Genomic DNA, 14,875 nt, shown 5'->3' on the forward strand with positions numbered 1-14,875 from the left:
TCTTCTGGAATGTATTGCCTTCTATATCCAAAAGATCTTGCAGTAGTGGAGAATTGTTAGACGTTGTTTGTCTTTCATCTTCTTTGGGTCATTCCAGCTCCAAAGCTGCTTGGTGCATCTGACGTTATGGCCTCTTGTGCTTCTGATCAAGTTGTTTGGTAAAAGAGCCACACTCCCCATCACAATTACTGTTTCTCAGGCTCTCTCCAACTAGCCTCCCAACACAGCCTTTTCTCAGTCACCTTTAGGAACCCATACCCCCTTCCTGTGCCTATGTTAAAATACTTTGGAAGATTTGGATAATCTCCTCATTGCTTGCCGCTTTTCTTCCTCAATTTGGAAAGGGCTCTAGCAAATGATTCTTTCATTCCAGAGGGATTAGATTTGGGTGGGTTTGACTTTTGCTTGCCATTATTAACCATTTATGGATGGAACTTAAATCTCAGAAAATGGCCCAGTTCCAGCTCCTTCCAACAGATTTCGGACTTGATCTCTTTTGACGTCAAAAAGCAAGTTATCTTCAATCTCCTTTGGAATAGTCACATTCTTGTGTTCAAGCGATCGCCTCTCCATTCTCCAATCCTCCACCCATGAGGATTTGATTCTGGTTTGTTCGCATTGTTAATTTGTATATCTAATTATTATTCTTCGCCTTGGATAGGGAGCTCCTTGTATCTCCTTCCCCATTTTTGTAATTAATCTTTTTCTACCATAAAAATTTCCTATATATACGAAGTAACCTCCATTAAGAAAGCAGTCCTTAAAATGACATGAGCTTCCATATGTGAGATTTTCACAAAGTGCATACAAGGAAAAGGTAAAGAAAGAATTATTCTTTTCCTAATAATCAGACAACTTTCTGTTTTATGGATTTCAAGTAATATCTAATAGCAAACATCTTGCAAGATCAACAACAGTTGGAAAGGTTCATGACGATGTCCAGCACCATCAACTTAAATAACACATGTTCAAATGCTTATATAAGCTAAATAATTTTACAAATGCATAAACTAAATGGAATAAATTCACTACATCTTGCTTATTTAAGTCACCATAATATGTCTGAATTGCATAGTAGCACTTACAAATTTTGACATCCTTAGTGGGCAGTTACATATGGTATTGGACTTCAGAGTTGAGAGACGGAAGACGAGGGTAGGAAGGTGCCTTGAGAGACGGAAGACGAGGGTAGGAAGGTGCCTATGAGCCTATCGCTAATGCATTACTCACTCTACTTCGGTTAGGTTTCTATGTAATATGCATCTTGAACATTCACTACATCTTGTGGTTTGTAGTAGAAACTTTAATTCTTCAACTATTTCTCAAGTAATTTTGTGTTTTTATATGTTTACTGCATAACTAAATCTCGTAGCATTCAAACAATGAATAATAGGGAATTTTAACCCCAAAGTTAGATGCTTACTAGTTACTAGTACTATCCAAGGATGCAAAACCAATACACCATATGGGGTTTTTTTTTATATAATAATTTGACTACTAAATAATTTCATTATGCCTAAACAAGCTTCCCTTAAAGTTTTGGAACCAACATGGCCATTTCCTGAACACCCCCCCCCCGGGGCAAAAAAAATGCACAAACTCGACCTGGTCAAGTCAGCTGTTCGAGATGAGTTTTTGAACCTAACATACAGCACAGCAGTACTACAACCTAGTGGACCCATCAACAATACAGCTTTGGTCAAACAATATCTTGTTAGATTATCTTAACCATCTGATCTCTGCCCTTACCATGGAGCTTTAATGCATTATTTTCCACTTTCTAAATGAATGCTGTAAAATAAAAAGGTTTGTGAGATGTGAATCACTGGTCAATATTATTTGCACTCTGTGGTCCTCTGAATGCTAGGCATATATACCCAAAGTGCTTAAGCACTGAATCATAGTAGTTAGGTTGTAGGTTCTCCAAAGACCAAGTTATAATACGTAGGACGAACAAAAAAAATTATACTGAGGACATACCACAATTATCAGCTGCTACTCTTTCCCCAAAGTAGCCCAGCAGGAACTTTCTACGACAAGTAACCAGTGAGCAATAATGCTCAGCTGCTCTTAGAGACTCCATTATAGCTTTTTTATGATTTTCCTGGAGGTGATGATTGAAAAAATATCCAAAATAAGATGATGATACAACAAAATGACAGCAAGGATAGACCGACGCTAAAAAAAGTAAAATATTATATGTGCAACAATTTGGAGAAATTCGTAAATCAAAAGAAGGTTAACATACTGTTTGTGCTTCTCCACAGTAAAACTCGCCTTTTGTGAAGTCACTTCTAGAGTAATAAAGCCAACAGATAGAAGCTAAGCCATCTCTACCGCACCTCCCACTCTCCTGGTAATAAGTCTCAACACTTTTTGGGCAACCATAGTGTATCACACACCTTATGTTTGACTTATCTACTCCCATTCCAAAAGCAACAGTTGCAACCATGACAAGCAGCTCATCTCTTATAAATGATCTAAAAGGAAAATGAGTGTTATCGGAAGCCATGCATAGAATTCTGGATCATATGGAATATAAGATCTTTATAGGAGAGAAACAAAACTTATTAGCATTCCAAGGCTGGCTATAATAAGCAGCCCAAGCTGAAAGTAGAACTTGACCTAAGCGACAGCAATACAAGTGATTATGTGCCCATGGAGAAATCTTAAAAAATGAATGAGCACAGAAGGAAACCTGTGAGACTCCTCACGAGCTTTATTAGTCATTTGACCATGATAAAGGCCAGCGTTGATTCCAGCCATCTTAAGTGACATGAAAATCTGCAAAGAAGTTGATAGCCAACAGAAAAGCTTCTAAGGAACTAATTATATATGTACTCTTTTGAATTTGCAAACATAGTATATTTATTCTCTTGGATTTTGACACTACAATGATTTCCAAAACAAACAGAAGCATTACGTTTTATCTTTGCTAATGATACAATTCAAAAAACCAAAAATAAAATTCAACCTGCTCAGCATCTTTGACAGTTGTACAATATATGATAGTTGAGTCAGATGAAGCAACATATTTGGAGATTTCACCCACAAGCTCGTCCACAAGCAGAAGACCACGACCACAACACTTGACCCCATAGAAAAGATTTTGGCGATCAAATGAACCAATAGCAATAAAAGGATCTTTCATATCCAAGGAATTAAAAATGTCTTCTCGAACCCTGAAAAGCCATTCTCCGCATATAAATTACAGTAGCTAAATGAAACTAATGATCAGGGAACTAACTAACTTTTTGGAATTATGTCCAGAAAATTCAAATCCTATATGATTGGAAACAACTAAGAATACGTCCCAAACAAATACATGAAATGAAGAACATGTTCAGTAATATGCTTCAAGCGTAAATGCTGAGGAAAGAAACAGTTAAAGAATAAGGCATTCACCCAGTCTAGTGATTAAAGAAAAAGAACGTAAGACCAAATGGGACGACAACATTGGAGAATCTAGAAAAAGAGATCCACGGAAGTTGAAACAAGGAGCAAAAATGATCAGGAAGTAGATGGGAGTCTAGAAGTCTATTAGTGAAATTTCACATATTATAGTTATTTTGATTTAATCAGCTAGGATATGGTTGCTTTTCAAAAAATTCATAAAAAAGGAACATACTCAGTGCACAAAGCTCCCCTATTTAGCAGGGTCTGAGGGGGGTCAAATGTATGCAGCCTTAGCCCTGTTTCCGGGACCGAGACCGAGAGTCCAGCAAATGAGCACCTGACCATCATGCCAAGCATGACTGCCTTCCTAGTTCATGCATCAGGCCCAGATTTTCCAATTTTTATCTAAATTCAGCCCCCAAATACCTTGGGTACTCATGTACCAACAAGAAGGAGGCCTCAAGGACAGCTTTTGGGGTCCGATCATAATTCAACATTTATTCACACCCATGTGAGCCATTTAGCTTCCAATATTCATGGTAATTGCTACAATGAGATTAGGGATGTTATGGAAATTATTATATCCTCTTTTCAGTTTTATCAAGCCATGTGGAACTGCCAAATATTTCTAATTAAAGATTCAATTTGGCCTCAGGGTTAAAGAACCAGTTCAAATCAGCAAAGACAGTATATCCTTGAGTTTGATCTACTGATAGAAAGTAACTGTAGCAGCATAAGTTCTCTTATCCACCTTACCTGTATTCTGTATATTCAATCAGGCTTGGATCCTGATAACATGTTTGCTCATAATCAGGACAGATTCTGGTGAGACTAAGAAAAAACCCTTCACTGGTAAATTTTAAAAAAGAATTTCAAAGTCAAATTTATGGTTCTTTCCCCCATTTTATGATCTAGCCTATTACCCCGTGTTGTCACTGTTTCCATTCAAATAACTGAAGTTTCACTTTATCTGTAGTAGATTTGCTCAATAAGACCTCCTACCTTCCTTTTCTTACTACTTTCAGTCTTCTCACTTCTTTTTTCTCTTCAGCAACTTGCCTCAAGCAATTAAGCATCTGTCGATTTATCAGTATAAAGCTCTGTTTGGACCAGCCTCAAGGGCAAGTTCTCTTCATTATTGCTCCAATTATACTCCCTCTCCCTCCTAGCTAAACAAAGAATAATACTATGTGATAGGCAAGACCTACTATAGAGGATGTTTCTCTTCCTCTTGTTCCTGCTATCCTGAGTTTGTTTAAATGACAAAAGCAGTGCCCCATTTGCTTGGCCAAACCTCCTCGAAGGAGGCTCTTTTAAAATGATTAGAGCAGTAGTCTACTCATTTGACCTGGAAATAAGGCTAGAGCTTATAATCATGTAAATACTAGGGATTTCGTGGAGTGGATTGCTTCAATTATTAAAAAAAGATATACCCAGTACACAAGGCTTCTTCCATTATGCGATCTGGAGCAAGTTTCTATTCTGTTTCGCTGTTTCAGGTTGCAAATTTGCAATACTAAAATGACGAACTTCTTCAGCTTATTGGATTCATGGCTTATTTAGCCAAAAAAATATTGCTCTTACTCTGCCAGGCAATGCCTATCAGATAAGGAATTGGTGAACCTCGCTATCCAGTAAATCCCATCCCAGCCCTTCACTGAGGAGCTATTGTTATCCCCCCACTCCCATCATTCCCAATGAACCACAGCATATCTGGAACACCAGAGATCTTAACTTTCTTCCAAGCATGCTGAGGTGGGTTCACATATCAACTTACAAGTTACACTATCCATCCTTTTTGTGTTTGATCAAAACCAGAGTTGAATAATCCAATGCCTTCCGCATTGCGTGTACCATCACACCCAGTTGGTCTTTCATTTAGAATTAAATAAATCCTAAGTATACCATTTACCATCTTCTCCCAATACCTTCATCTCATGCTCTTTGACAGCCTTGGAAACTCTACTTTCCTCTTCACAACTAAATACAGCTTAAAAGTCCAAGTTAGAGAATTTCAGTTTAGAGTAGCCTCTGTAGATATGCTGGTCAAGTGGGAGCCTTCTTTGAGGCTTAGGGCAAAACTTTAATGTTGTTTGACATGATACTGAAAGTAAGCTAGAAACTAGCAACCACTTAGATGAGAATTCAGTTGAAGCCCAATTGAAACCTTGTACAAGTCCCCTACAGTACTTCACATCACCAAGACGCGCTGACCATCATGATGGTAAGACAGACTCAAACTCCACTTGAAGCCAAAAGTAAATAAGGACATTTAATAAGCTTTTAAATACAGGAAGAAAAAAAAACACAAGTCTAATCCCAAAAGAATAATAAAAATGTCAAAGCAAAAGCATACTTCTCAGTTGCAGTTGCAGTCAAGGCAACAACAGGAACATCCAAGAGAACATCACGTAATTTGCCCAACTGCCTGTACTCCTTCCTGTGATAACAATCACAAACCCACAATAAATGAGATCTCCATGGAACATCAAATAGAATAGGCTTATAATTTACAGCATGACCACAAACAGTAACTCATTGTATCTCATAACCTTTTGTCTTTTAAGAAATGCTCCATAGTTTGTTTCTCTTTTTCCTTTTTGAAGCACAATATTTTCTCCACTTCACATTATGTTGCAACCCAATAAACTTTCTCAATAACCTTTTGTCTTGTAAGAAATGCTCCATAGTTTGTTTCTCTTTTTCCCTTTCGAAGCACAATATTTCTCCACTTCACATTATATTGTAACCCAATAAACTTTCTAGCCATATTAGCAACCCAAGGCATCACAGGAACACATCAGGGTACCCTGCAGTTGTGCATGTACATTGTCTACATCTGGCCTTGGACAGGTTGCAAGTGAAAAGGAAATTGAGTTCGACAACAATAGGACAGGTTGCAAGTGAAAAGGAAATTGGAGTTCGACAACAATAGGACAGGTTGCAAGTGAAAAGGAAATTGGAGTTCAACAACAATAGGATCACCTCTTTGGTTATTACACTGTAGATGGGTTATAGTTTATGAAACTCGTTTTCATGGACCATGTTGCATGTGCCCTTAAATTTTCCCATTTGGATCAAAGATGGTGAGTTAGAATCCAACTCGAGTTGGCAACTGCCTGATGAGATTTGGTTTTCCAATTGCTACTTGCTTTTAAACTGCACATAATTTTGCTTATTAAATGCTCCTCATACATTAGTTTCCTTGAGTACTATGTACTAGTTAGTCAATCATTTCTTACAGAAATATGATCCTTTGGATGATCAATGATTGGATATAAAAGGTGATTCCTGATTGAGGTTGAAGAAGCAATTATGTCTATTAAATGCAACCTTCACTAACAATCATGTGTATAGAACGGAAATGTTTCAACCTACTTGATGTGCCAGTCACATAATGAAAAGACTAACTAATCACGGCGTTCACAATTGTGTTGTCTATGAAAGGGTTATCTTGCATTGTTTTGGTCAATGCCCCTCCAGTTGTTTGTTTATCTTTATACCTCAAGATGATGGCTCTTCTTCCCACCATTACTATTTTATGTTCAGCATATCCAATGGTAAGCCAATTTCTACCATTGCATCTTGATCTTGCGAGCAACTTAGAGATATGGGCAGACTGAATTACTTTCATTGACACCTTTGTGGACAGAAAAAAAAAATTCCAAAGTAAATGAGGTTTCTTTGACAATAGCTTCATGTTTCAATTTAATGCACCTTGACAGATCAAAATTGTGCTCAATAAATAACTATTTTTCTCATCTGAGTTTTATCCATTACCTCATGAAAATAGCAGAAGGTTTTATGACCAGTGGTTAAATTTCTTATTGTCTGGCCCTACCTTTAGCTTCATGATGGTCCATCCTGCACGGACCCTAAATCCAAGCAGGCTTGGAAGAACATGTGGCCAATCAGGATGAGGCTGATTTCTTATTTGGTAATTGCAAGGTTGATGAACGTGCATTATTAGTGAGATGCCGTGGACACACCAGAGAAAAGCAGGACTTCTAAAACTTTTGAAATGAATGAAAACCTGAAATCATGTCCCCACTCTGATATGCAATGTGCTTCATCAACTGCCAGCAAACAAATTCCCACCTTTGACAAGTTTGACCAAAACCTGCCATAAAAAAATTATACATATGATGATACAAATCCATTAAGATCATCATTTTGTGGAGTGAATAACAAAATATTACAAAAATAATTAAAATGCAAGGACTCCAAAAAACAGGCAGGTAGCAGAAGGAAAACAATGAGCAAATGCTCAGCCCTCAACTAGGAAGAGAACAGGCAGGTACAAAGAAGAGATGCCTAAGCATGCTCCTAAAGGAGCCGATGAACCCAGAGGCAACCACCAAAAGGGTGCTTCATCAGGATCTTAATTCTTATTGGAAAAAACAAAAATCACCATGCAGAAATCAATCGAGGTTACGTCCAAAAATCTAACTTTTTTTTTACGTCCAAAAATCTAACTTTTTCTATTTTTTATTGTTGAGTTGCTCAAGGTCCCACTGTTAAATCATTTATTAAAACATGGATCTAGGTCTTACGATGCCATACAGCAGTGCTTGTGAACTTGCACACACATGGATCCACGAAAAATAAAATGAAAATCACTATTTTGCTTGGTAACAAGTACAAGATGTACAAGTTGGGTTGGCATACAATTCCTCAATATGGTAGAAGAATTTATTATTCCCCAAATTTTCATGTGATTGACAACAGAGGATCACCAACAGATTTTACACTCTCTAATCTACCAAAGGAGCAATCTGATCTTCAAAATAGACACCGGTTTATCATACTTGGGTACTTCTTTTGACATGATTTACCAAGAATGGTTTATTTGTCACTGATATCATCGTGAAAGAGTATAGCAGCCAAAGATAAGTCTACACTTGCTCAAAATAGCTATAGGATGTGAACTAATGTCATTTTTTATTAGCATGACTGCCTTTTAGTAGAAATTTGCATCTTAGAGTGATTTTCAGATTTACAAAAAGATCTAGCTGCTTTGCCTACGTTCTACCCCAGTTATATACTTATATATATAAAGCCTTGGAAGTCAAGTATTGGACAAGAGACTGTATCTGGAAAAGTATCAAATTTATACAGCATGTGTGCCCAAGATCAGTAGGATTACAACAGCAAGCCTTTTCCCAACTAAATGGGGTCAGCTACATGGATCCTTGCCTTGCAATCAGCTTTATTTGAGGGCATACAGATACAAGGCCTAAGCTATAAGTATCCTCTCTCACCACTTCTCTTAAGGTTATCTTACGTATGCCCCTAGTTCTTCTATTTCCTTCGATCTGGATTAAGTCGCTTCTCCGCAAAGGGGCATTTAAAGGCCTCCGTTGAATGTGGCCATGCCACCTCAATCGACTTTCTCATATCTTATCATTTAGCAGAGCTACTCATTTTCCAATTCTAACACGATCATTCCTTAGCTTATCCTTCCTAGTGTTGCCATTCATCCATTTTGGCATCCTCATTTTTGCTACACTAATTTTATCTATATGATGTTTCTTAACAACCCAAAACTCTGCACTATGCATCATAGCTGGTCGTGTAACGGTCTCATAGAATCTTCCTTTGAGCTTTAAAGGGAAACGTCAATTACACAAGGTCCCAGATGCACCTCTCCACTTCATCCACCCTATTTGGAAACATCACCCTCTTCATCACCTTTTATATTTATGATTGAGCCAAGCTACCTAAAACAATCGCTTTGTGGAAACTCTTTCTCATCAAGTCTCAGTGTCTCACCACCTCATCATCCATTCAATCACGACCATGGCTACACACTAGATACTTAGTCTTTATTCTACTTAGTTTAAAGCCCTGTGATTCCAAGTTACTATCCATGATTCTAACATGGTATTAATCCTTACTTGTGTCTCCTCTACCAAAAAGATATCATTCTTCACTGAGGAGGAGAAGTTAGAGAGTGGCAGCTTATATTTTCATAAAATTTCATGCTAGCAATGTATTCCACAAATTGTTGATAATATAATAGACTACCAGCCAAGCGAACCCATTCAGACTAGGAATAGAAGTCCACCTAGCTACTGGCTTGCAATACAATACACAACCGCCCATCCATGGGATGGTGTGCTCCCAACATCTAAACTTCAAAAGCAAAACAATTAAGAGTCCAAATAGGATAGCTTAAACTGAACCAACCAGTGGATCAGCAGTGGACCATGGTTCACCCAAGCAAAGAACTGAAGAATAAAACTAAGTACAGAAAAAAAAACAATCAGCAACTAACACTTGTACTTCTTCCTCTGGATGCAGATCTTCAGAACTGCATCACTCTCAGAAGAGGTCCCTCATCTCATGCAACAAACAGGAACTAGAGAAGATCTAATCATATTTTTCTGGTTCCTAATATCTAGTGAAATTTTACAATCCACTGATATAATTGAAGACACCTAAAAACATTTCTTTCTCAAAAGGAGAGGAGTCCTTGGAAAGTGGAACACTAGCTTGGGAACTTCAAGGTTGTTTTAAATGTGGAAATTATTGCTTAAGAAGCATAAATAAGAAATATTAAACAAGAAGGAAAAAAAGGATGATAATATTCCTACACTTGACTTTAGATTTCCTAATAAGCAGGAAGAAAAGTAGACAGTTTTCCTGTTGCAAGTATCTGACTCTATGCAGACTTCAAGAGAGATATCTTAGATAGCAAATTCAGGAAGCATCTTGCTTGTCAAATGGTTCTGAATGCTTTCCAACTGGTGCTAGAGTTTCCCTGACAGGGTTTTTTATGCATGGGAGTCTTCATCATAAGACTGTTAATCTTCCAGTTTTTTTCAGTGAATAAAAATTTTACAAGCTTTACTGCTTTTTAATCAAAACTTCTATATCACTGAAAATCCAAATTTTGATTTTCATACTAATTACAAAATATTACCAGTTGTGAATTTTCCTATTTGTAGCGAGTTTTTTATTTGAACTCACTTGAATTTTTAACTAGGAGTAACAACAACTATAACCTTATCCTAACTCAATGGGGTCAGCTGCATGGATCCTCATGCTAGATTAGGATGAGTCGATATTCTTTGTTATCAATAATAAGAATCCAAATAGCATCCACTCGGGGAGGTTTTTCAGCTTGACTATGAAACAGAATAGGAGAACCGAATGTTGGCGTAGTTTATGCATGTAATAAATTTTTTTTTTTTTAAGCCTGTCTACTTCTAGCTTGCAATTTTTTGGGGCTGAATCATTTTTTATTTGCTTATTCTAGCAAGTTGGATGCACCGTCTGATGAAAAATTCAGCTGGAAGGGAACTCAAAAACAGCAAAGCTATTCTAAACTGTTGGCAGTCCAATAAATAAAACAAATAAACCACACGAGTTCTTTAAGCGATCATAGCATGCTATAAACTGCTTTACTTAGAAGGAAGCGAGCAAGCCCTCTCCGGAGTCATGTACAAAATATCAAACCGACCACTCTGAGCATCTCCATAAACAGATGAATTGGTCTGGGAGCTCCCAAGAAATTCAGCTTTGATACCCCGTTGTTGTAAACTCATTACCTATTTTCATCCGAGGTAGAATCAAATAAAATTCAGAAACTGTTCATAAGCTAAAAGAACTATATTCTATAGTTAATGGCAATAATACCTGGTCTTGCATCAAAGCTAGAAGAGGGCTTACAACGACAGCAGTCTTTCCCAATATCAATGAGGGAATCTGGTAGCTGCATGATACAGTTCATGGGCTTTAAAAAACGTTTAAAATGAGGGGAAAATAAAAGAAAAGAAAAAAAGAAGCAAGTAATTAGCGCATAAAGAATACACGCATAATCATATATACAAAGAGTGAAAAAACTGAAAGATGATTTACCACAACGATTTTCCGCTTCCAGTTGCCATCACCACCAAGGAGTCTCTTCCCCGCAAGATTTCTTCAATTATCTCCTTTTGATATGGGCGGAATGAGGAATACCCAAAATATTTCTGCACCAAAATTGTAGCATGCATCAAGTACCAATAGAGGGGGAACGATGTTTCTCGTGAAATAAAATAAGAACACTAGACAATACAATGGTTCATCACGGTGAAACCACAACTCATCAGTATTTTAATCAGCCAAAAGAGTAAACACAAAGGATGAACATGTAAGAAGTGAGAAGAGTAAAAATGCTCATTCTGCTGCTTCAAAACGGTTCATCAGACTCAAGGATTTTCAAAATGAAGTAATAAAGCCTAATCAGCTGCTTTTTTTCTTCTTCTTGCCGGTCGTTTCCATTTTCCCTTTCCCAGTGATCACTCAAGTACAACGGATATTCTTACCTTGAGCACGGACTCCATTATTCTGGTCTCTCCTTCCGGCGAGAATAATCGAGGCACCAAGCAGACCTAAAATGTTTTTGGGTAAATGCGGATAGACGATCTTGACCGTCGCAGTAACACCAAGAGCGGGAAGAAAGGAACGATGGGAGACGAGTTTTCCCGCTCTTGTGTTTCCAAATTCCCAAAAGCACCCCCTGCCGGAACTCCGAACTTTATCGTCCGTTTTTGTATTACCGATATACCCTTCCTTTCTTGGTATGACCGTTTGACACATTCACGTATACCCTTCTATAATATCTAGATGCACTGTTTAATTCGGCCGTTGTCGATTCCAACCCGAATCGGTTCATTCGTACGGTTTTTATGGGGTTCGTCCTTTTGAACCAGCTTGACCGTATTTAGATGCGAATTCCAGATTTTCAGAATCCCTTGTGAATTTTTTTAGGGATAATTACTGTTACCCCCTGTACTTTGATTTTATTACTAATAAAACCCTACTTTTTACGAAATTACTGTTGCCCCCCTTCCTTATAAGGGTGTTAAGTAGCCGTTAAGTTTGAATATGTAATTTCTACTTTGTCCTTCATTAAAATTAAGAAAACAAAAGACGATACTACCCCATTTATAAAAACCATGTTAAATGTCAAATTTACCCTAACTTCATTTATTTTGAATTAAAAAAATGTTGGTTTCCCACCTTCACTAAACTTATTTATTTTGAATTAAAAAAATTGGCAAAATTCAAATTCGATTTGGTTTCCCACCTTCACTACAGGTGGATTACGCAAGAAGAAAAGTTAAAATCAAATGAGGTTAAATCACTTCGTCATCCTTCGAACTTCAAAAGTATCATGAAATATTAACCAAGAAAAAATATACATTGAAAAAGGAAAGAAAATAAAAGGCAAATGTATTGAACCAGGGAAAATAAAATACAGAAAAAGGTTAGTGAAGATTCTACCCACTTCAGGGTAGAGAAATTAATTTCAACGACTCATTAAGTTTCAAATGGTAAGGGACGTTACACTTATTTCAGAGCTTTATGAACTAAAATATCTTCAATAAAACTCACCTCTACCACCATTGTTACAGTGTATAACTGGCAAAGAAGAAATAACAGGGGAGGAGAGAAGATTGAGTTAACTTACCCACATGAATGAGTTGAAACTTTGAGGTATGATTTCCAACACAATCCTTCCCAAAACAAGATTCTCCTATGTTTTTTTCTCCTAAATAATTCAGCATAAAATGTTAATATTTCATATGCAGAAATCTTGGCTTCACTGAACTTAGATACTGCAGTAAATTTTCACGTCTGATGTTGCTTTGCTACTCTTAGAGTTGTAGGTTGTTGCAGTCCTGCAAGAGATGGAATTGCGAGAGAAGGAATTAACGAAGTAGGTGATATTCAGTTTCCAAATTTGAGTTGAATTATATCTTCCCTCCTCTTCGGTTTCTATTTCAATTTTATTCAATCATTATTTATTTATTTTGGTGATTTTTTTTAGAGTGAAACATATTATGATTAATTTTTATCTACAATTAATTAAGGGTAACTACGGAACTTGACAAAAGGGTAAATAAGTAAAGAGATAAGTAAAAGAGTATTTTGGGATTTTAAAAAAATATAGAGATGCCACATCATCAGTAAACTAACGGAACTTAACAGTAGGGGGCATTAGTAATTGTAGATAAAGTTAAAGGTTGAATTAGTAATTTTGAAAAATACATGGGATACATTAGTAATAAAATCAAAGTACAGGGGGGCAATAGTAATTATCCCATTTTTTTATTATCCTGCCGTCCTGTATCTTCAGCAGGACTACACGTGACATTTTCAATATTCAAAAACCTCGAGGGAAACACGAGCCAAATCTTCTTTATAGAAATACAAGAGTGAATCTTACAATGGAAGAGCATAGGGTGATCAAGAGTTGCCATTACAAGACGATGTCAGTTCTTGAAGTTTAAATAGAACAATTCGGTCTCTATCCAACTTTACCAAAGACAAAAGATAATAAGAGAAGCAAAGCACAATCTAAGTAAATCATTGCCTAGACTTTGCTGAAGGTCTTACTAAGTATATGACCGGGACAATGGTCATTTATTTGAATTCTCCCACAAAATTGAAAAATCTTCATATGCTCTAAAAGCCCTTCTATGGGCTAAGTTTTAATACGACCAACTCCAATCAAGTCAAGCAATACTTGAACTTGCTTATACATAATAGCTTTGTCAATAAATCAACTAGATTGTCTTTGGTACCAATCTTCAATACCTATATATTGTCTTTAGCATATACCTCTCTAATATGGAGATACCGAACGTCAATGTACTTTGTCGTCTCATGATATATCTAATATCTAGTCAAACAAATAGTACTCTGGCTATCACAATGGACAACAATTACTTCATAAACCATATTGAGTTATTCAAACAAACCTCAAACTAAATAGCTATTTAATTGTTTCAATCACTGCAGTATACTCTACTTCTACAATAGATAATGCAACTATAACTGGAAATTAGCATTTCAATTGATCGCACAACCGCCAACAGTAAACACATGCCCTGTGAGCGACCTTCTTTTGTTAAGACCACCTGCATAATTTGAGTTAATATAGCCTATCAACTTGTCACCATTTATCTTAAACTCCAAACACACACCAAAAGTTACATTCAAATACCTAAATATCAATTTCACTGTTTCCTAATGAGTTTTATATATATATGGTAAGTATCTTTTTGCCATACTAATTGCATAGGAAATGTTAGGTTGAGTGCATACGCTAGAGTATGTAACACATGACATTTAACTCATATATTCACCTGTCTGGTGTAATAAAGCAGTTGAAAACCTAAAATGAGATGCAATTAAAGTACTAGCATTTTTTTGCATATTTCATGCCAAAACACTCCAACACATTTTTCATGTATTTTTGTTGAAACATCAATTGTTTTCTAGCATTTCTATGCTGTTGATTTATATACCAATAATATATATCATTGCCCTTAAGTCTTTCATCTCAAATTTAGTGCTTAACTGATTCTTTAACCTGATGATATCATCCATATCTTTAGCAACAATTAATATATAATAGCAAATATATGAATGAATCATAAAAAAAAATTATAAAGTATACACAACAGTCAATCATACTTGCACC

The 14,875-nt window shown here is 36.5% G+C and overlaps 1 protein-coding gene across 1 annotated transcript in view; it reads right to left on the reverse strand.

Annotated features, from left to right (window-relative positions):
* The window catches only part of LOC149026424 (uncharacterized), a 38,344-nt gene extending 26,463 nt beyond the window's left edge, over positions 1-11,881 (reverse strand). The window contains exons 1-10 of the mRNA XM_089146702.1: positions 11,709-11,881; positions 11,260-11,372; positions 11,038-11,113; positions 10,807-10,949; positions 7,430-7,516; positions 5,753-5,836; positions 2,975-3,182; positions 2,699-2,784; positions 2,249-2,480; positions 1,981-2,104 (exon numbers count right to left, since the gene is read on the reverse strand). Coding sequence (XP_089002828.1) covers positions 1,981-2,104; positions 2,249-2,480; positions 2,699-2,784; positions 2,975-3,182; positions 5,753-5,836; positions 7,430-7,516; positions 10,807-10,949; positions 11,038-11,113; positions 11,260-11,372; positions 11,709-11,726 — 1,171 coding nt within the window. The 5' untranslated portion in view covers positions 11,727-11,881. The remainder of the gene's footprint in view (positions 1-1,980; positions 2,105-2,248; positions 2,481-2,698; positions 2,785-2,974; positions 3,183-5,752; positions 5,837-7,429; positions 7,517-10,806; positions 10,950-11,037; positions 11,114-11,259; positions 11,373-11,708) is intronic.
* Positions 11,882-14,875: the final 2,994 nt, after the last annotated feature.

The sequence above is a fragment of the Hakea prostrata genome, chromosome 2 (genome assembly GCF_041222555.1).
Source record: "Hakea prostrata isolate BN-2017 chromosome 2, UWA_Hpros_2, whole genome shotgun sequence".
NCBI classification, from domain to species: Eukaryota; Viridiplantae; Streptophyta; class Magnoliopsida; order Proteales; family Proteaceae; genus Hakea; species Hakea prostrata.